The 24709-nt window shown below is 34.9% G+C and overlaps 1 protein-coding gene across 2 annotated transcripts in view; it reads right to left on the reverse strand.

The window, feature by feature from the left end:
* Positions 1 to 24709, reverse strand: part of LOC128669207 (protein O-mannosyl-transferase TMTC1-like) — a 140085-nt gene that overhangs the window by 85551 nt on the left and 29825 nt on the right. For both annotated transcript variants that reach the window (XM_053743832.2, XM_053743833.1), the window contains exon 2: positions 3813 to 4497. In XM_053743832.2, coding sequence (XP_053599807.1) covers positions 3813 to 4111 — 299 coding nt within the window. In that variant the 5' untranslated portion in view covers positions 4112 to 4497. The remainder of the gene's footprint in view (positions 1 to 3812; positions 4498 to 24709) is intronic.

A 24709-nucleotide genomic window follows, 5' to 3' on the forward strand; every position in this document is an offset into this window, starting at 1 on the left:
TAGACAACGTACAACCGAAACTACTGGGCGTAGAAAACTGAAATTGGTATGAAGGTTCCTAGGAGAGTGTAGGGCAGCACTAAGGAGGGATTTTCTGAAATTCCCACGGGAAACGGATTTTTACTCAAAAAATGGTGGGCAAAAGCTAGTATGATATAAAGGAACCTAAACCATTCGAAAGAAGAAAGTTCAGAATCTCAGATGTTCTGAAGCTCGTTATTGAATAGACGAATAAATAAAAAATTTAATCATGACTTTATTACGTACCTACATCTCGACTTACCAAAGGGATGTCAACCACGCACACATGTGTACTCAATATTCGCGTCGCATAGATCAGGTTAATAAGGGGACATATTATCATCACATCTGATATCATCTCAGATAAAGACTCCGTCGTGCTCCGTTGCGTGAACGCAGAGGGTTGCCGCACTATTGACTTGAACGTTGAAGCTCCGTCCTGATCCATCTTAACCTGACCGGGATTTTAACCCGGAACCTCCGTCATGATGATCATAGGGCCACGGAGGTCGTCAATTCCATCGTATTATATAGACAAATATGTACATAAAACTGTGTATTTATTGTTACCTTTACCTCGTATCTCCGTGGCAGAAGGATCAAATGTTACATTGATTTTCGTAACTCGATTACTGTGTACTCTCCTAACAAGGTTTCCAAATCTTACGGGGAAATTCATATCTTCCAAGATTTCCACTAGGTACGCAAGCGATCCGTTTCCTGTATGTACCTCACTTGTAATTATAACTTAACTGGAAAAACTTTGGGTAGTAATATCTGGGATGTAGGAACAAAATTTTATTTAATTATGTCTGTGTTGGGATTCCTTTGTTGGGAGAAATAGCTGATATTGAATTTCTCTTTGATACATTTTTATCTTGTGATATTTAAACATTTTAATAAGATATTTTAGTAGTGTTTATGTAATATTGTACTGCGATCTCTGTTTTGAATCTATACTAATATAATAAATGAGATATTGTGTTTGTTTGTTTTTTTTTTTCACGTCAGAACGAAGCAAGTAGTTAATGTGATTTTTTGAGTGGATATAAGTTTGAAGGTTCGTTTTGAATCCATACTAATATTATTAATGTAAAAGTGTTTTTGAATGTCCCTATTTCCTGTCAGAATGAAGCAATTAAAACTTTTTGACTGGTGATAAGTATGAAGGGTGGAGCAAATTTGTGATAATTATTTCTTTCTTAACAAGTAAATTTTTGTTAAAACTTGTGAAGGATTTTATTCTAAAGATATTTTATATGACTTTTGTGACTACATAACTCATCTAAGTAAGCGATATTAGTTATGGTTCATGAAGTTATCACGTGGTAAGCTAAAAAAGACCTACCCTACATTTGAACTCGTCTTTTGCGCTCATTAACATAACAGACATAGAAACATATCTAATTACCCAATCACACATCGATCGCTTACGAAAATATGGGACTGACGTCAAAAGACTACCAATCTACATATCATACGTTCCAGTTACTGCTATTCCGAGCCACAACTTTAGAATTATATGTTATATATCTATATAGATAGAGTTCAAATTTCGATAGCTTTTTGTAAATAGCAAACGCTTAAGTTGTCTTTGAATGTTCGTTTTCTTCGCTTTGACATCTGGCAATGTATGTCTTATATTAATCGTAAATGTATTAATTTTGTGTTCGTTTATTTTTTGTTAAAGTTTACATAGTCTTACAACAAATCGATGCTTAAAGTTTAAACAGTTTATTCTCCTATTTTAAGATGTTAAATGAACTATTTACGTGTTATTATATTTTCATTCCGTGCGGGTAATTATGTGTTTAGCAAGTGTTTTTCTTTATACATATCATTTTGTGGTGAGATTATTACTGATTGGTAGGTAAAAAGTTACAGTAACCGACAGATACAGGAAAACTGGAATCTTTTCCTGTATCTGTCGGTTGGAATCCATGTAGTTTCCGAATGCAGGAAAAGAGGAAGACCTAAGCTAAAATCCTAACCTTAACTAATATTATAAAAGCGAAAGTATGTTTGTTCCTACGTGCTTTGTCTACTCGACCATTCTTTTTGAAATTTTGCATACCTTAGGTTTGAAGTACGGAGAAGGACATAGGGTACTGTTCATCCTGGATAAATACCAGGCAGAGTCGCGGGAAAAAGCTAGTAAATTATTAAATATGGAAAAATAGCACACATAATAACAATAACATTAGCAGAAGTTTACGAGATCTATGATGGATGGCCAGCGCTCGATGTCGACCGTAATGACGGTGACTGGTCGGAACAGAATCCGACGTGATTCGGTAATCAGGTCAAATAATCGGAGTTGCCTGTTTTGTTTTAGTGTTGTATCACTACATAGTATAAAACAAAGTCACTTCCCGCTGTCTGTTTGTCCCTATGTTCGCTTTAGATCATTAAAACTCCGCAATGGATTTTTGGTGCGGGTTATTATAGCACTAGTTGCACCCGAGCGAAGCCGGGATGGGCCACTAGATTTATATATTAAAATCACAAATAAAGGAAAATTTTAATTGGCAGTAAATTGCAAAAGATGGAGACATCTGTATCAAAAATAGATAGCAATTATCTGACATTAGACTAAACAGATTCATAAATAGGTAAGTAATTGTAAATAAAAATTTGAAAATAATATTCTATATTTATAATATTCTATATTTTTGACGACCTCGGTGGCGCAGTGGTAAAGTTCTTGCCATTGAACCGAGAGGTCCCGGGTTCGATCCCCGGTCGGGTCATGATGGAAAATGATCTTTTTCTGATTGGCCCGGGTCTTGGATGTTTATCTATATATGTATTTGTTATAAAATATAGTATCGTTGAGTTAGTATCCCATAACACAAGTCTCGAACTTACCTTGGGGCTAGCTCAATCTGTGTGGTTTGTCCTAATATATTTATTTATTTATTTATGATGACAAACTATTTATTCCATGAATTTATTCCATGAATTTATTCCATGTATTTTTAATTAGTTTATATATCATTCATTTCCAAATACTATTCAGGCGGACCTATGTTTATATATAGAGACGAAATTCTTTTTTTTTGAATTCCCGTTACGTTACCCCAGTACAAAATCTTGAGGATTTTTTTTTTTATTTTAAAACCGTACTCACTGCACACAAAAAGAGTGAATTCTGTATTCCCTTTCACCCTGAGTGAGTTTTTACGAGTTTTCCCGTTCATGACCCAAAAAATATCAAAGTGATTTTAAAAGAAAGCTCTCTCGGACTAACAGCAACAACCGCACTTGATTTTAAAACATTTCGCTCAAAGTGTAAAGTGAGACGTAAAAACTTAAAAAGCATGAAGTCGCAACAAATATTGGTTGATAGCACTTTGCTTAATTAAAATTATTTAATTTTAATTTAGTAGAATTTGTGAGTATATTTCGAAACTTGGGATTTTTCATTTGTTGTTTTAACTACCTTACGAATCGATGCAAATGCACCGGACAAACAATTGTTTATCTCCTGTTTCAAGACTTTTTGGGAAAGGTTTCATACAAGATATACACCTATGTTTTAGCTAGCAATCGTTTAGGGAAATGTAAATATTTTTGCGTTAAATATGGAGTAGATACATTACTATACAAAATTCATTAGAAGTTTCGACAATATTCAATGAATTCTAAATATCTCTCTAAATAACTCTAGCGCATAATCTCATCTCTTTAGATATTTAATTGTATGAATTAGTTCTTAAACATGTGCGACTTGCTTTAATAAACTGTTTAAAATAATTACATGATAATTACGAAAACAAGAAAAAACTTACCTGAAAGATAACGTAGTCAAAGGCCGGTAGGACTTGTGGCTTCCCGGGTCGGACATGGGAGTCCCCCAAAAGTCATTTTTAAACACTTGCACCACAGGGTTGCCGCTATTCACATCCCTATTTGACACTATGGCCGGAATGTCATCGTGTACGAACTCACCATTTAAACTATTCGCGTAAGTTAACGCACCCACACACGCAACTAGTGTATATATTATCCACTCATTTTCACAAACACTTTTCCACGATTTCGAATTAGGAACTTCCTCACGTACGGGTGGTAACGGTCGTCGACGCATGTTTAATCACAGCGCCATCTAGATTAGTCTTGTTCAACAAAAAGCATTCTAGATTTGTACCGTTCGATAAAAGAACATTCTATATTCGAACTTTGACGTTAATAAAACGCGAGTTAGTCAACTTCATGCATAGTCAATGGAAAGAGTTTCACAAAAGGCTTTATCGGTTGTTGTATCAAGCAAAAGTGGTCTGTTTTGTAAGTCTGGGTATCCGGGCTGGGTGATGGATCACTGGGGCATAAATCAACATCGTGGGTCAACGCCGACCGCCTGATGTCATATTCATGAGAGGTTCGGGTAAACGATAGCCCTAGAGCCGGGTATAAAGTGCGGCCTTTTTCTTTTGATCACTTCGGCTTCGTACGTTTACGAAGTTAGTGCACTATCTGTAACAAAGGAAAATTTTATTTAAAATTTCATGAAATTTAGATTATTTATTGAAATTTAGATATTCGAAGCAATCAAAACCGAAAAGCATATGAAGAAAGTGATGTTGTTAACAATTATAATAATATATATATATAATTAATTAACAGTCGGTCAATATACGGTATATAACGGGTCAGCCATCGCGTAGCTAACCATAATAGAAGGAACCTCACGACCCGACCCGGCCCATGATGCCACTGTGTTGGGCAAGGCATGGGAGGTCGTTAATATAAACCAAAAATAAAAAAAGTACCGATAATGGAGCTTTAAGGTACGCCTATGTGCACAGGTGCACTATCGGAACTTGTTTTGTTAATTTCTACTCTCTGCGTTCTATTATAAGAGCCGCGCCAGTGACACCATAATGTAGAAGTTTATTTTTGAGTATATTATGATCTACACAGTCAAAAGCTTTCGATAAGTCACAGAAAATACCTACGACATCTTGCTTGGATTCCCAAGCTTCATTAATTATTTCGACTAAAGTGGCTGCTGCATCAGTAGTTGAACGACCTTTGGTGAAACCTTATTGACGATTATGTAAAATTTTATTTATATTAAAATACGACACAAGTTGACTCAAAATATTTTTTTCAAATATTTTACTTAGAGTGGGTAATATAGAAATAGGTCTATAGTTTGTGGGATTTAACGCCTTGTTTAAATAGAGGAATTACTTTAATTATTTTCATTAAGTCTGGGAACACGAGATATACATTTATTGAATATTATGGTTAGGTGAGGAGCAATCAGGTCAATAATGCTGCTCAATACTGAGACGGAAATCCCCCACAGGTCCTCAGTATTATTAACATTTAGATATAATTTCATCTGGTGATATATATATGTCTGAGTGTAAAAGTGGACTTAGGATCCGGAGCATTTCTTTATTTTAATAGGTCATCTGCCGCATTGGAGCAAGAGGAAAGGGATCCTGTGATATTCTTAGAAATGTTGGAAAATAGATTAGTAAATTCGTTGGCAACTTCGTCATCTGCACTTATGGTTTTACCGTCAAGTTTTAATACAAAATTTACGTCGCGCGTGTTAGTTTTACCAGTCTCTTTATGTATGATGGACCAAGCCGTCTTTATTTTATCACTCGAATGTTTTATTTTATTAGTTAAATACAAAGATTTCGCGACAGAACATACTTTTTTAAAAGTTTTAGAATACCGTTTAACATATGATATGAATTCCACATTAAAATTGTACTGTTTTTGGCCATAAAGTTCATAAAGTTACGTTCATAGAGGGCAAGGTAACAAGGACGTGCTGTACGCGACTGTACAAAGTAAGCCATTTTGTCTAAACGTATGCGCTGGTTAAAATTAAAGTCAAATTTGACAATGCAATGCAACTCACCCTAAAGGTATCACAATCAAATTGCTATTTCTGAACATTTTACAAAAAAGATAATGACTGTTGAATATAACAAGAATCATGTAGGTATGTGGGATGAATTTAATTATACTTTTTACAGACAAAACCTCTATTCTTTTTACGCCTGATTTCTTGCGGTTCTCGGCCAGTCTTGTTTATCGAATTCCCATTGAAATGGATTAATTTTATTTATAGATCTAGCATGCATAGAAGTAAGCATATCACACAGATTGAGCTAGCCCCAGAGTAAGTTCGAGACTTGTGTAGACTTGTGTTATGTACTTTATATATTATTACAAAAAAAAAATATTGTAAGAAACAATAATGGTAAGTCGATCATGCATGCATGATATCGAGGCATGATAGGGACCAACACTGTTCAAATGAGTTTCTTTCGGCATTTCTTCTCAGCAGTAGTCGTTCCGAAATGCCAGTAGTTTGTAGCTTGTGAGAAATAACTATAAATATAAAAATTGATGAGAAAAAGTTCCTGTGAAGGTCTAATTTCTGAATAAATGATTTGAATTTAAATTTGCCGAGAAAACTGATTTAAACACTGTTGGTTTGAGAACAATAAAATAGTTGAAATTATTTAATTCCATTTCAATTCCACTGGGCAAGGCCGAATTAATATTTAACCAAGATTAATGGAGACGTATTTACCGAAGATTCAATTTACATAAACTCTTAATCACGTTAAACTAATTGCCTCAAGCTTAAATCTAAAGGTTATTTAACGGAGGTTTTGCTATTGGATTACGATAAGATATGGCCATTACGATCTCAGACTAATGATCACGCTCATAAAAAAAACGTTAACACGTTCAAAACATTGCCACGTTCCCGACAAATCTCAATTCCTTTATCTATACTCTCTTCATGAATTAGATCCGGTTATGGGCTCATAAAATTCTCTCTTACGAATCCGCAATGGTCATGCTTTGTCCAACGAAGTCGACCCTGACCCTCATTCACCTTCGCTACATAAACATCATTCATTCATTACTATCTTTTTATCCATCCTCTCAACTTGTACAAACCATCTCAACATTACTTTTCACTACATCTTTAGGTAACACAAAAACCTGTTAAAGTGACAGATAGTTAACCCGACGCGTGTTTGAGAAAAAAATCTTTAGCCCTTCTCGCAATTCCCGGCTAATTGCTTGCAACCGTCAGTCGCTGAAATAAGAGTAATAGTGGCTGTCGAGAGAATGGATGATGCGAAATAAAACCATGAGAGCTTAATTTTTTAGGAATTCATTTCATAGAAATAAATAAATTTAATGGCTAAACATAAACTATTACATAAAGATAATGAAATAAAACGTTCCTTCCAACTGATTAAAATTATCCAGTAAATGGCTAATCTTCTATCCACTGAACGTACCCAACTAGATGAGTCTAAAATGGCATTAAGCTATTGAGTCTTTAATTCGGTCCTGAGAGGTGAATAAAGGTAGAATACGATTAGCATTTGTAATGAGATGGAGACACACGGGAACCGGCTCGCGGCGGGGATGATACTCAATTTGGTGCTTTAGAAGTGGTAAATTAGGTGGAAACGTATTAAATTGCAATTATTGTTTTTGTAATTATTTAGAGGCATTATTTTACTATCTTACATACTATATATGGCATCGAAATTTTACAAAAATACCAAATCAATATCCTTAAAAGCTTAAATTTAAATTTGTACAAAAAATGAGAAATGTTATTATATACGTTACATCTATTATTGAATGATAGAATAATTATTAGTAAACCAACCATATTGTCGTAATTTGACGAGGTAGTGTAAGTATTTTTCGTTATTGTTATGGCGTGGTTCATGATTTTTACATATTTTTTTAACACCAATTCGTATTCGTCAGTCAGTTCATTCTTTGTCTGTTCTTGTTCTTCATTTTCTTTGATACTTTGGTCTAATACCGGCTCCACAGTGTCGCAAACTCAGCTAGCTGATGCGGACACGAATTACGTTGCGGTAGTCGGTATCTGAGCTTGTGTACATCAAGGGTATACCAGCAGCAATGTACGCCGAAGCTTCAAAGTTTGACAAACTGTTTATTTAGTCGGTGGAGCCGGCTCCACGTGCGTGATAATAAATCAATCATTGTGAGCCATTCCATACGACGATTGATACGTCGTCGGCCTGGTTGTGAACGAGATAACAATATGTCGAGCTCAACTGGTGATTGTAATTTTTGTTAAATAGAATGGAATATATTGCTTATTTTGTTCTGTAGGTTTATCTGTGTCATCCCTGCGTGAATTTATCTAATTTGTTAGTGTTCCACTGTTGGGCAAAAGCTTCCCCTAATCTTATCAAGACTACAAATTTAAGACAGTATGTTGAGAATGTTTCACAATGTAGAAACGCATGGATGTTTTAATTTATTTTCGTTTATAAGCAGAGAAATATTTTAACTTTAACTTGAATCGTCAATTTTAACTTTAACTTGGGTATCAAGTTGTTAAGACCTTCCGCCTGTAGTCGAAATGTCCCAGATTCGAATCCCACTTATGCCACATGAATTTGTGTACTAATCTGACTCATGTATAGTAGTTTTCATAGATCATTCGATTCCGGTGAAGAACTGAAGCCAACTTTCAGGTTGACTGCCTTTAGGCGACTTCAGTAATATCTGATACTCGAAAAGAAAAAAGAAGTGTACCTTATAATATATATTATGTAACAATCCATGGTAATATGGATTTATTTTCAAATATAAGACGAAGTGTAATTTTCAAAACAAATTAATATAGTAACTTATAGTGAGTTTTCTTCTCGTTTGCCATCTGTAAAGACTCCGCAATGACAAGTAATATTGCGCAACACGTGTGAACACAACCTTAATACCAACGGACAAATATTGGATTGGTATGATTGATTGGCGAGCCTTGCCGACTCTGAGTTCTGTGAACTAATAGATATCACAGAATTACCCCAATAACGAGTGTAATCAATCAAATTCTGGAAGTGAGGTTACGATTGAAGGGGGGTGGGGTCAATAAGTGTCCATCGACTTTTTTGTAAGATAGGTACACGTTGGAATTATTAAATTCAAATAACTATAAACGTTCATATTGACAAATACGAATACAAGATCGAATTCTAGTTCTTTTCATTCACTTCGCTCACCTCGTTCATTGAGATCATATTCACTGGGCTATTATATTCGCTGTAAGACGTATTTGCGAATTATATTTTAACATAAATATTATTATTTATATTTTCAGTTTTCTTTCATACATTCTCTGGTTTGATTTGAAAATAAATCAAAATCAAAATCAAATCATTTATACAGAAATTAGGCCTTCACAGGCACTTTTTCACGTCATATTCTAAATTAAATGATGTTTACCAAAGCTACAAACTAAAAAAGCTACTAGCATTTCGGAACGACCACTGCTGAGAAGAAATGCCGAAAGAAACTCATTCAAACAGTGTTGGTCCCTATTATGCCAGAAGGGCTTACCATTTTTTAAATATAAATTTATGTATAATTTTTTATCAGTAATATAACATGTAAGTACACAATAAAGTACATGGTCAAAAGGTATACTGAAACATATTATAATTGTGATCAAGTGCTGATGAAAGGAAAATATATATACTTATATATATATGTATAATTAACCAAACAAAAAAAAACTTTTAATAAAAGATCGAGCTGACCAGTTCCCCCGGCAGCACCCGTTCACGAGTTGAGCTCAACCACAATAGAGGGAACCTCCCGACCCGATCCACGACGCCGCTACCGGTTTGACCATTTGAGTGTGCATGACATACTCGATCTCCATAATCTATAATAGATACCTATGTTACTTTCAGACACTTGAAGATCACAAATCACGTATATACGTATATCCAATAATCGAATCAATCTATTGTAAAAATTTTACTGAATATATGTATTTAAATAAGAAAATACGGTCATTAAATTGTAAATTGCAACAGATGACTGGAGGTGGGACTAACTATGATTTAATAGTCCTAAACTGAAACGCATTAAGAGATCATAGTATTCCGCAGATACGTGATCAAGTAAATTTTTAGGTTCCTAAATTGAACTGAGTAGTCTCAAAAATGATGATATAGCTTATCACTCCACTGCAGCTAAATGTTATACAATATAACTCGAGTTATTCCTATATACATTATATATTACTAAATACATTCCGCATATAAAATATTTCATATTACTTAAACGTAGAATAAGACACGTATAACATCACAGATTAAATATAATATCGTTAGAAAGCTTCCCCGTAACAAATGACAGGCGCACTTCACGTAACTCCGTTCGAAAATTGTTTTTAAATATCGCTTATCAAGATAATGCGCGAAGTTCGCAAAAGCTCGAGCAAAGTTCCCTCCCGTGGGACTTGCCCGTGAAATATGTCTCTTACATTACTTGCTAACTCTGTGCCCCCGATACGGACGTGAAGAAATAGGGAAGAAGAACAATTTTGATAAATAAGAATCGAGTACTCCTATTAAATAAAATAAGTAAATATTTATGAATGATCACATATCGAGTCAGTCCCAAAAGTGAGTTCAGGAATCTAAAATGTTATTATTGCTTTAGGTTAATAATTAATTATTTATCGTTCTCAAAAAAAAACAAAATAAAATTATGAAAATACAACATTAATGTACGTGCAGTACATAAATTTTGCACAGAAAAATTTTATCTCTATCTTTCATCTGAGTGTTTTTTCAGTTTCTTCCTAAACACAAAGCGTCCACGGACCGCTTTCCTCCGCTTTCCTCGTCCTTAGCAGTTGGAACATATAAAGTTATTTATTTTTCCTCATTTGACATTTAATTGGAACAAAATCAGTAATTATAAATTGAGTCGAGCTGAAAACATCAACCGCGAATATTTAAAGATTCTTGCAATTTTCTTTCTATGCCTACACTAAGAGAAACAAATCCTTGGAGCGTAACTAGTGCTAAGATAAAAACGGAATTACCTTCTCTCGTTATTATATCGTTAAATATATCGCTGATATAAAAATTTAATCAGCGAATGTCAATATAAAAGGCGCAATAAGGGAGTGTCTGTGAGCGCGCGAGGGGAATAAAAGTCGTGACACTTATGAGCGACAGGAGTTTTATTGGAGTCGTATTGTTGGATAAAGGAGTCCCTTTTACAAGACTAAAAAACAATAAGTATTAGGATATTATTTGAGTTCGTCTAAATAAATAAATTTGTAAATATATTAGGACAAATAACACAGATTGAGCTAGCCCCAAAAGTAAGTTCGAGAATTGTGTTATGGGATACTAACTCAACGATACTATATTTTATAACAAATACATATATAGAGAAACATCCAAGACCCGGGCCAATCAGAAAAAGAGCATTTTCCATCATGACGACCCGACCGGGGTTCGAATCTGGGACCTCTCGGTTCAAAGGCAAGCACTTTACCACTGTGCCACCGAGGTCGTCAAAGTACGTTAGAATTTCTGGTGATGTACTTATAAGCTAGCATCCAGAATAATATCGTATGTATTGTTAAAATAATGCTTATCGATATCAACTCCCGAGAAACAATATTCGGATAAGCATCGGAAATGACAATTGTCGGGCGTAGGCGGTGCGTGATCAATCAAGTTCGTCGCTAGATGTAAAGAAAGAAAGAAAAACGTGGTACCAAATAAATACCACGCACGCAATTAGCACAACAATCTTACCTTATATATGAAAACTTTAAATGTGGAATACGTAAGTACCAAATTGGTTTCCGCTCTGCATATGTCACGCTGGTAAGCAGGACTTCCGCGGACACCATTTAAAAAAAAATCATTAAATGGCGCGTATGTAACGTGTAATGACGTCTCAAAATGGCGGAATTTAAGATTGGGCCTATCCACACACTATTGCTATTATATTCTCATCAGTTTCTTTTATTTGGTGCTTTAAAGTCACTCGCTGCACTAACAGTTGCCCAAGGACTGTTGCACCGTCAAATGTAACGTTGAACCGACGCATCGCTGACGTTTAGGCAAAATGGCGAACTTTGCGTTTTCTACGCACGGTAAAATTTACGTCAAAATTTACGGCCCACCCTTAGAAGTCGTTGAATTATCCTTAAAAATATCTATATAATAAAGTTAATCAAGTATGTTTTTTTAATTAATAGCAAATACTAGAACAATAACACAGGATATAATGTTATACTAACCTAATTGATTTAATTAGAAATGAAATATTACATTTACTAATAAGAAAATAGGGCCTCCAATATCTTGTACATTGTGAATACATATAATAATTTATAATGTGTATAATTTTATATTCTGCTACAATATTTTTTTTAGTTTTCCCTATTATTTAAAACAAAATTTATAAAAATGCGATGCTAACGCTAGTGTCTCTGTCTTAAAATGGCGGATTTTATATTAAGTTACCAAGATGTGCATTCAAGGGATATATTACAAGAAGACATGTTTACATTTCATAGATTCTTGTTTACTTCGCTACTTTTGATGGAAAATTGACAAAATGTCAGTATCAGGGTGTGTTTGGGGCGCGTAATCAATCACGTGCGCCGATAGACGATGCGTATCTAATGTGTTCGTACTGACGACTTACTCAATATGGCGGATTTTAAATTGCGTTATGAAGTTACGTTATGAGTTGTATTGAAAGAGCAAAAGCGATTGACATTTTGCTAAAATAGAAAATTGTCTTGAATATATCTTTCGTTTAAAATTAAAAATACTTCTATCATTATATAGAAAATATTGACCTTCATCTATATAACGTTGCTATTTGATGTTAAATATATAATATTAAAAATAATAGTGCCAATGAGAAAAATTAAAGCTCTATTATCTCGAAAGTGATAGTCTATACTATTATAAAATTGTATTATTTATGTTTTGTTGTCATATAAATCAATCTTTTGTTATAAAATACTCATGTCCTATACAAATATTTTTTCTTTTTTTCTTTGACATACCATCTGATAGTGTCAGACAAACAGAAAGTATTCACCCCTATTAGAGCAAGATCTAACTACACGTATCCATTGGAAAGTCAGGCGAGAGACGTAAATTCGATATGTATCGGAAATAGCGAGTGTCTGCTGTAGTCGGGATCAACCAAATGAGCTCAACAGCGCAGATCTAACGTGTATTGAATCTTTACTTATTACAGTGTCGCTGTCTCGGTTTTGTTCGATATGTATAATATCAGCGCGAGAATCGGTGATCCGATGGATACGACAACCAAATTCATACATTTATTTACAAATTATACAAATAACGTATTAATATATTGTATACCTAAGTGTTTTTGTATAGGGTTCCTTACCGTTTGTTCGTCTGCGGTATGATATTCCGCGAATTGATATGGGTATACGCGTTAATCACGCCGACAAGTGGCCAAATAAAATCTTAAAAAAAAACAGGTTGCACTCCAGGAGCGCCGGCAGAAGTGAAAACTTGATGTTTGACGTTGTGCATTTTTGACGTCTTGCGATTTTTCGACGTGTCCTGACCCGAGTTTAACGTTTTTTACCCATCACAAATAGTGCACAACGCGGCTAAAGAAGTTTTCACTTCAAAAAACAAATTTTAGGCTACATCCACAACACGTGAAGTGTCACACTTGAAGAGGAAAATAGTAGATTTGTATTACATCTACCATTTTCCCCTCCAAGTTAATCATATTAATGGATATTTTATACCAGAAAGATTGCAAATATAATTCATATTGATGGATGAAATCACTCCTTGAATTTTCCTTTGCCCGAAATATCAAAGACTGTGTGATATAAATATAACCTTAAATACACTTCTGACCCTAGCTGATGTTGTTGCGATATAAGAAATATGTTTATGACCGCGTCCTGGGTCTATTCGCTAGCGGTCCGTGGATCGAAAAGTCCCAGGTTCGAATCCTACTCGTGCCACATGAGTTTGCATACCAATCTGACTCATACACAGGTTTTCATCGACCACCACATGCTTCTGGTTGGATTATTAACTTTTTACGAACTATTATTAACTTGTGTGTGAAATGAAGAATCAATGGCAAACTACTCCATTAGTAGTGCCAAGAAAGTTGTTGTGTGTGTTTCATTCCACGTATTGACCCCGATCCTCAGCCATGAGGAATACGACCATGAAGATGGTCTGTTCCTACGCAGGGTATTTCGAAAATGGTACCCTATTTTATCACGTTTCATTCTAGTAGTTATCCTCTGTAACATATTTCTTAAGTTGCCTCTTGTATATACTCGAGAAGATCTTATACCTTTATAACCTTGTTCAGCGGTTGCAAATGTTATTTATTCACAAAGCCGCCATTTGCCGAGTCAACGGCTTTGTTTATTTCAAATTAATTATTCGAGCTGACTGTTGTTCTCGAGATATATACATACAAACATAATTGCATGCATAATTTATTTATTACAAATTGTTGCTCGTCTTTGCACTAGTCATTTAGGCATTGTGAATATAACTATAAACTATATACTTCTGAAAACTTGTGAATTTAGCATATTTTGCCCTTTTATAAGGGAATCAAAGCCTATAAGGAACCGCGACACGTCTTTTTCAGAACCATAAGTTCCGAAACTCGAAGGCCACGTTTAATATCCCTACAATTATTCTCTACATAATTTGCTGGTGCCATAGTGAATCTGCCAAATATACGGTCTTCGAGCCCTTTACACAGTGTATACGCTACATATTATCACTTATTCATCAGAGTATGTCCTCAACCTGGCAAAATTCCTCGTAATCCCGAGCATGGTCACATTACCGTTTCGAATGCACCGCAACTTCACAGGACAGCTCGTTCACGTACACTTACGAACGTTCCAGAAAATTTTCGTAAAAAGTATGTTTTTGAATTGGCTGAACAGGAACTAGACAAGTCGTTGGCGACAAGTGTGGTTTTGCTCCTTTATTGGACCACTTCATACGGTCTCATGGGTATACAAAAGATCTGAGCATAATAGTAAATTACATAAGTGTCTACCTGCGTAAAACACGGCCCACAAAAAATTCATAGTTAATTCTTGTACAGTAGGCTGCATATTATACGCAACATCTTTAAAAACCCCTTTTACTCCCCACATAATAGACTCGTAAGGATGTGTGACACGCTTAATCTACGGCCCACTTTACACGGTTTTCGGTGACAAAAAATATTCGCATTTTACTTGGCATTTTTCCCGTTTGACCCGGATTAAATATGTCCCGGGTCATTCCTGGCCTTTCCCGGTACATCTCTATTATCGCGGATTGTCCCCGTATCTTTTCACCCTCTTTTTGGGGATCAATTGGGTTTTAATTAATTTTGCTATGAGGATAAATCTGCATTAAAAACCTACTTTTTTATAAAACATTTTTCTAGATGGACAACTTGAAAATTTTATATATGTATATATTTTCAAGCAATTCACTGCGGACTAAAGAATATATATATATATATATATATAACAGAAAAAAAATTTAAGATTCCATTTTGATTCTAGTGAATTTAAAATATGTCAATAATATCCCGCCGATTGAACGCGCCATCAATTTGTTATTTTTATTATTAGCAAACAAAGTAGAGGTATTTATAGTTCAGCGTACATTGCAACACAAATGTTACAGGCCAAATTAGGCCGCTTTTAACACCGTCTGGTTCAAACTGAAGTGTCGGATTGGTTAAATACGGAAAGCTATATATATTAGGCGAAGGGAATTTAGACACCTGACATTTTTTTTCTTGAAGCTCGAAGAAGTGGTGGTGGTGTAATGGTTAAGACGCCCGCCTGTGGATCGAAAGGTCCCAGGTTCGAATCCTATTCGTGCCACATGAGTTTGTATACCAATCTGACTTATGTATAGTAGTTTTTATAGACCACCACTTGCTTCCGGTGAAGGAAAATATCGTGAAGAAACCTGCAAACTGGTTGATTATTATTAACTGTGTGTGAAATTGAGAAGGTAAACCACTCCATTAATAATGCCAAGAAAGATGTTGTGTGTGTTTCATTCCACGTTATGACCACGACCCTCAGCTATGAGGAATACGACTATGAAGAAGTCTGTCGATTTTATGAAATTTGAAAGAGTTAATGATTCCAGAACATAACGCGGGTGAACTGAAGCTGGGCTGAACAGTTAGTTTTTTATATTTTACTGGAATCGAATAAATATAACTGTTAACTATAATTTTCTTCTAGTAATTTTAATGATTGGGCAATGGTCCATGGTATATAATATTATTATTAACTTTCATATCTAAAAGGCAACAACAATACAATAAGGTAAAAATTTAAATTAAAGCATTTAAAGGCAAGAGTTGATTTGCATTTTTAAGTTCACGTAACACCTCAAACCTCATATTTGCTTCCCGTCAGGCTTGATTGATGCACTCGAGTGCACTGAATTTTATTAATAACTAGCTTTTGCCTACGGCTTGGCCCACGTAAATTTCCCACGGTAACATTTAATTTCCGTGATGAATGTCCTCTATATTTCAAACTTTATGTACCTATGCAAAATTTCAAGAAGATTGTTTGAGTTAGAGTGAAGAGCTAACAAACAAACTTACTTTCGTATTTATAATATTAGTTAGAAGTAGGATCATAGATAAAATGAATGTTACGACATTAGTTGAGATGAAAACCTGGAATAGGATTGAAACAATCGGAAATTTATTTTAGGACTTTGTTGTATAGAATATTGCTTGTTCTCCCAATTGGAAACTAAACAAATCTGAGCACCGGACGCGCGCAAACATGCTACAGGCCATGGGAAAACATGACCGATTCAGATGTACTTCTGCAACCTTCTATGTTTGTCAATGAAAAATAGTGTTGCAGTTGATGCAGTAAACTCAAAATTTCTAGAAGCTACATCGCACAGTGTTTCTAAGAAGGGAACAAAACAACACGGACAAGATTGAAAATTGCAATAAAGACAACATCCTCCATAATAAAACCAAGCAAACAAGAAAGCCTTCGGAGAAAATAGTTTTCATCCAAGAATATTCATTGCAATATTTCAAAGGTTATTCTTATCTGAATATATATTCTTTGTGCTACATTTCCCGTACAGTCGAGAAGAAAAGTTATTTTAGCTGCATCCAACTTTACACCTTATAGATGAGAATAATCTTTTTTAGAAAACTGATGAGAATCTGATTTAGTTCTCGGCAAAGACATAGTTCATAGAAAAAAATTGCAAAGATTTGTTTTTATTTTTACTTTTTTTTTTAAATTCATACATAAATATTTACAAGTACAATGTGGTGATGATGATGTAAATGCTAGTTTGGAAATCCTAAACTTACATTATGATTATAGATCTCCTGAAATAAGTTTTCCTTTTTCTAAGTGTTCTTTTTATATTTCTCTTTACATTTACTTATTTAATCTGAGTTTTTTATGTAGGTTTTTTATATTTGGTTCTTATAAAAAATGGACCACACTCAACGGCCCGTACGCTTGCGAGTCTGATGGATACAAACAGAAAAGAGCACAACAAACCCAGAACCGTAGACAAATATTTGTGTTCACAAACATTTAAATAAATAAATACAACTATATTAGGACAAATAAGTAAGTTCGAGACTTGTGTTATGGGATACTAACTCAACGATACCATATTTTATAACAAATACATATATAGATAGACATCCAAGACCCGGTGCCAATCAAAAAAGTATCATTTTCCATCATGATCCGACCGGGGATCGAACCCGAGACCTCTCGGTTCAGAGGCAGGCACTTTACCATTGCGTCTCCGAGGTCGTCAAATTTGTAAATTCTAAAATATAAAAAAGACTTAAACTGTTAAACACTTTTGTAGTCGATAGTACATTTCCAGTAAGTTATATTCGTGCCTTTGCCGGTGGCAAAGCGGACTGCGCGATGAACAAATACTTGGTCAGTAAAGCGATGCAGTTTTACATGTGGTAACACAAATATTCACACTGTGCCCAGTGTATCAGAAAGTCATTCGAGAATTACTGTGGTGCAAGTTAGAGGCGATATTGGTTACTTGAATTGTGTTGTGCTTTGCATCAACTTCCATAATATATAAATAGTATAATTTTATTAACATGAGTAAATTTTAAAAATTTGTTCCTGAAAATTAACTCAGAAATTTATTTTTATAAAACTTATTTAAAGAAATACCCGTTTCTTTAAATAAGTTTTGTACAAATAAATTTCTTTTAATCTATTTGTTTTAATCCTAAATGAAGTATGAAAAAAAATAGTTAAACGTTGAAAACTCAGACGAAGCATGATTAAGGAATAATTTTTCAAAATTTACGTCACAAATTTACGTTACGTACAAGTGTACGTAACGTAAATAATAAATTAATCTGTTGTATTTACTGTTATTTTGACAGATAAGAAAAAATAACTTACATTTATTCGTCTAATTCACGCCATTATCACGGGTAACATAAGCAGTTCAAAAACGCTGCCTCTTATCACTCGCACCGGCCACCGCTCCAGTAGCCGGCGCATTCGTCCGTAAACCGATATGAGACGAAGTTTGAATTGCAAAAGTACACTGTTCGGCTTCGTTTTATATGCACTTGCAACGAGCATTCCATGTCACTGATACTACTCGTAGTAATAATTTGTAACTTTGCCATGTTTTGTATTTTATCATTCGTTTTTGGTTTTTTTTTCTTGTTGGATGTCGTATGAATTGTCAATGTTTTTAAACTTACTGAATTAAGAATAATTTTATTATCCTTAACTTTAGCGTGCGCAGAAAAATGCAAAGTGCGCTATTTTGTTTAAATGTCTATATATGATGAATATTAAAATCAACGTCAGATTTCACGGTGCAACTCACCCTAAATTAACACCTTAATAGCCTTTGTCCTGCACCTTTTGTGTATGGCATAGTTTTATTGGATTTTGTCTATGAAGACTGTCAGGTGAAAATTGTCTTGTGAGTGACGTGATTTAATGAAATTATAATTATAATTTTATTTATTAAAATTATTGATTATATAGTACCAATTCGTGTTGTTAAAGTATCATAACACGATGGCTCTCCTCGACAGAGATTTGTGGGAAACGGAAGCAGAAGCCTTTACCCAGCAGTGGGACACATCAATAGGCTAATAAAGAACATGGCGGCAGCGGTGGGATTAGGGAACATAATGCCTAAAAATACAACCACACTATTTTCTATCTAACAATGTAACGCAATTAGTCGAAATCCACTTAATCTGGTAAGTATGTTGCGTAGTACCTACGTACGAGGTGTATATCTATCCGGGTGATTAGATCTCCGTATCTCGGTCCCGGGCGTACAACTCGATCAATTAGAGACAGACCCGTCCTCATCCCCACCTTACACCCCCTATTATAGCTCGCCACAATTGTGTTCAAGGCATATATATAGATCTACATACCTACCCATACTATGTCACATATGTATATTAGTGTTCGGTTAGTGAAATTCTATTTCGAGTCTGATTTTTGTTCGGTCTCGGAATATAGAATTTATATCTATTTCTGTTGCGTGGATTAGCGTTCCATTGTGGTCTGTGAGCGACAGACGTTCAGCAGTCAATTGCGGTTAAAGAGAGAGAGAGAGAGAGTTGGAAAAAAGCGTCTTTACACTTCGATTAAAGAATTGGTCTGAGGGCGATAGAAATTATATAATGTGCCACATGCTTCTCCTCACAAGACATAGTCATTCAAGTGGAATCTAATTCTGCCCAAGAACAGGACCACCCTATATCCTTCCATAGACGTCGTACGAGGCGACTTACTAGGAAACAATAGCATTACTAAAGAGGAATGACGTCAGGCAGGCAGCCTGATTGCCAAACAATGATTTTATTTCCTCCTCGGACCTTTCTCTTTCCAGCGATTTTACCTGTCATCCTTGACATCTTGTAATTTTATTAGAATACCTTCATTATTCCATAAAAAAACCACATAAACAATATCCCTAGTAATAGTTTTGCCCACTTTATTCTACTCTCATTAAGCATCAAATTCTATCATATTTAAAAACATCAACTTTGTATAACTGCAATTTCAGTATTTTACAAATTTTCATTGGCACTGTTTAAGTATTAGTTGTACCTAGTTGGTGAATTATATTAATTTTGATAACCATTATAAATAAATTTAAAATCAAGCTTTAAAACAAAATTCTTTTTACATTTTCAAATAAAAATATATTTTAAAACTGTAGTGTACCGGAATGTACTTTTATTAGCATCGTTATCCAAATTCCTCTACATCGAATATTTTAATACAGAACCACACAAGCTGTGAATTTTGTGAATTTGTTGCATAAATTTTTAGCTGAATTTTTATATTTAGTCTCGAAAGCTATTTGTCATCCTATAAATGAACAAACGAGATTTTCTCAAAACATAGCTTCATTTTATACGTATTCTGTAACTTACATGTGCAAGCTATATGTTAAGTTACAAGATGCCCATTTGAGTAGACTTCTTCTTCATAGTCGTATACCTCATGGCTGAGGGTCATGGTCATTACGTGGAATGAAACACACACAACAACTTTCTTGGCATTATTAATGGAGTGGTTTGCCATTGCCTTCTCCATTTCACACACATGTTAATAATAATCAACCAGTGTGCAGGTTTCCTCACGATGTTTTCCTTCACCGGAAGCAAGTGGTGGTCTATGAAAACTACTATACATGAGTCAGATTCGAACCTGAGACCTTTCGATCCACCGGCGGGCGTCTTGACCATAACACCACCACCGCTTCAAGTCTAAAGAGTAGACTTAGTAGGAGTAAATATATTTTATATTTTAACTTTTATTGTCGTCAAATTGTTGCAAATATTGAATTGCGTCCTGATTCACACGATTAGGTCTTGCTTATGACAATAATTTGTTATCAGAACTAACGATATAACTAAAACTTAGATCAAACGAACCTAGAGAAGTGCAAAAATAGACCCACACAATATGTCAGCTAAAACATAACCACACTAATAGGGATACATAGATAAACGCTTGTAAAAACGGTTTGTGGTTAGGTTACATAACCAAACGTGTCGTGTACATATATGACATTAAAATATGTGAAATGTGTGTTTAACCAAATTCTAGCAATAACAGTTTTTGAGCTAGACCGCGGACAGACGGACGAATGGACAGATAGGCATAGCGAACTATAAGAGTTAATTGGTCTATAGGACTATGGAATTCTAAAAATAGAATTAGAATACCTTGGAAACCAAAACAGTCACTTTCCATTTTCGATTCATGAACGTAAGCTATTGTCCGGGATTCGGAATGTATACCCCGTTGCCCTGGGGGTATCGCCACGAAGGCTTACCTCTAACGCCCTAAGCTAATACACTATATTCCGTAAATTTCAGCCAGAGATGAGCCAGAAAGAATAAGTAATAATGTGTTATGACCGCGGTCAGGTGATGTCGAAATGATTGCCAAATATGAGCGATGTGACATTCGAATTTTACAGAATCGCAAGGCCTATGCATATTGGTAAAATGTACGTCTAAGATGCAGATAATAAATAATTATATAGACAAATCACACAGAGATACAACGAAAGTAATTTATAAAATCTGAACGGAGGACCCCACATGTATTAACATTTTAAGTCAATTGTTCTTTGTTCGAATTACACCTATTTGAGAGATAGCTGAGCCGCTCAGTATGTCCAACCCTTAACACCCTCCGGGTGTCGTTAGCAACGACCGTAAAATTTAACTTCCCGCTAAATGTCTTGTCACCTGATATATGTTCGATTAGTGTTCGATCTCCTTTCTAACTGTTGGATTCTAATGACATTTTAACTTTAGCTTGCTCTCGAAAACTTGAGGTGAAAATAAAAAACTTTCAGTCTTTTCCGGACACTCCATGAGACTCAAAAATTTTAATTGTTAACAGCTATATAGTAGCGCGTCTTCGATAATATTAAAAAAGAAATTAGTGCATACAAATGCTTTTACGTACAAGATAATAATAATAGGGTAGTATTCACGACTGTGATTATACTTTTACAACTGACCGCCAATCTTACAGGTCTCAGGCCTGTTTAGGAATGTTGTTGTTTCCTGAAACGTTGTTTAAAGTTATATGTTCACATGTGTCGTATTACTCCTTACGTCGTATTATTCAAGAACAACTACAATCTACAATACCTACTCTAGATTACGTAAATTACGTAATCTAGAGTAGGTATTGTAGGTTATATTATAAATATAAGCTACAATATATTATAAAATTAAGTAATATTTAACTACTAAATCGATTATCCTAAATTTAAGAGAGAAAAAAACTTGCATTTAAATATTTGACGTTACAGAAAATCTGTTTTTATTTCGACAACGCAAATGAGAAAACAAAATTAATATGTAAATTCAAAATCAGATTGTAACGTAGAACAAAAGGAAATAATATACTCGTATTAATAACGAGAGCCGTAATTAAAAGAAATTAATTCCGATACTGCACAAAGATGGGCGAAGATACCGCGCTCCAAGTCTTAATGAAATTTATTTCACCCCTCGGGCACAGAATGAAGACGACACGGGATGTAGCCAGGCATTGGGTTCACTTCATAAATGCGTCCGGTCGTAAATTCGTAACGGAATTATCGGGATTAATAAGTTTGTTTTTGAAACGGATCCCTGCAAACGTGTGCCGTCACAGCCACAAGCAGGAATATGTTCTGACCATGGAATTAGTAAGTACTCTGACAAAGTACTTATTAAATACATGGTTCTGACAAGTACAAGAGAGAACTAACGTCAGTGCATTGACTGACATGCAACGAGTTTGTATCTTTGATAAAAATCTTAGAACTGTATGTAGGTTTTGCTCTTTTTTGTCTAAACGTCGGCGGTGCGAATGTTGAATTCGCAGACTTCTTAGCAAAAATTCCGAAAGAAAACCTAAACGCTCAAGAAAAAGAAATTCTTTATTTTAAGAAATGAGAAATTCTTTATTTTAATACACAACAATAATAATTGTTATAAATTTTATGAAAATAGCAAGTAAATTAAATAATTATTCCATCTGTGTTATTGATATTCTGTTATTCAATTTTCTTTCTTTATGTTATTTTACAGACATGTGATTATAATAACGAATTTCGAGATATTTTTAAAAGTAGCCTTCTTCGATGAAGACGTGGTTTATTGAGAACATTTTTTGATCTTCAAGATCGTGATATTATTAAATTGTGAACATGCGTAGTCGTAGCTCGTAGAGGCTACGGCGTAGATGGTCTACGACACGGAATTGTATGATCAGATGATTCATTATAATCTATAAATTCATTATAACATTTTTTCTCCGTTTCGACTTCTAGTTCGCGTCTATCGTTGCGTCTATCTTTTTAGCTTCTGGGGTAACAAAACTATTTAGTGTCGCAGACCATGTACATCGTAGACGATCTTCGACGTAGACTGCCTACGCCGTAGACTCTATGGGCTACGACAATACAAGTTCATATTGTGATAAAAAGACATAATTACAAATGATTACGCAACAACATGGGTTGTGTTGGTCAAGACAAATTTAGTAATCATTAGCTTTGATAGTAAAATATGCCATCATTTTATATTAAAGTCGTGTCAGATGCCTTTCGCCGGATCGACCACAATCCAATACTAGTGTTAACAATAACGCGCTCGATGAAATATATTTACAACAATACTTCGATATTATTGAGGTCCTTGACCTTTTCCATATTAGAATGGCTTGTAGAATCTGCAAAGTCTATAAGCTGCTAACTGTCGTTCCATCCTAAACCAACAGATCAGGGTCTCCAAACAAACTTAACTTATTGTATCGCGAGGGAATGTCTGATATTCCACTATAAATAAAGATGATATCGAAGTTAAAAGCAAGTCATATGTAAGTATAATACTTAACGAATTTTTATATGCACAAAATGCCTATAATACTGAAAAGATCACATTGTCCCGATTTATACCACTGTGCTCCTTGGTAAACGAAGTGAAATTTTGAAATTCTTCACACACTGTATCACTTAGGTGAAAATCAGCTAGGTGAATTGATTCGACTTAATAGCTATTGTAATTTAAATCATTTCCTCAGATTCTAAACCTGATGCGACTATCTGTGATAGACACGTGACAGTGTACGATCCATTGACCTTGCATACCGTGCAAGCCGGCGCGACAGTTCGACAAATCGTCTCAATTCCGCTCAGAGCTCACACAATTAGACCGGGGTCAGATCGGACCGACTGATACGGGGTTCGATTCCCGGATTAGGCATTTCGGTGTCGGATTGTTATCTCGATGTCTTAATATTATCTCGTACGTGTCGTGCTAATGAGAGTAGTAACCAAGTAAATTATTTTAACATATTTTAATAAGTAAAGTATAAATTTATTTTCTCCATTGGAAAATTCGGTTGGTTTCTCCCACCATCGATAATCGAGGCCCATAGTGTCCCAACATAATAAAGCGAAAGTTTGTATGTTTGTTAGTTCTTCACGTTCAAACGACTGGGCCTATTTTTATGAAATTTGGTGTTGAGGTGGGTGATATCTTGGATTGACACATCGGGTTTTTATCCCGAAAGTATGCTACAGATACAATCACCGTAGGATTTCGTCTGATAGTAAATGGCGATGGTAAGTGGTTACCACAGCTTGCGCACATTGCCTACTTTGTGGGCTGGTACTTTCACCACAGTACTCTACTAAGAATAATATTTTTATCAAACGTTTCCGAGAAATTTTAGGTTCTTATAATACAGACAACATCACATCACTTTAGCGGCGGTTAAAGG

This window comes from Plodia interpunctella, chromosome 4 (genome assembly GCF_027563975.2).
Source record: "Plodia interpunctella isolate USDA-ARS_2022_Savannah chromosome 4, ilPloInte3.2, whole genome shotgun sequence".
Lineage (NCBI taxonomy): Eukaryota > Metazoa > Arthropoda > Insecta > Lepidoptera > Pyralidae > Plodia > Plodia interpunctella.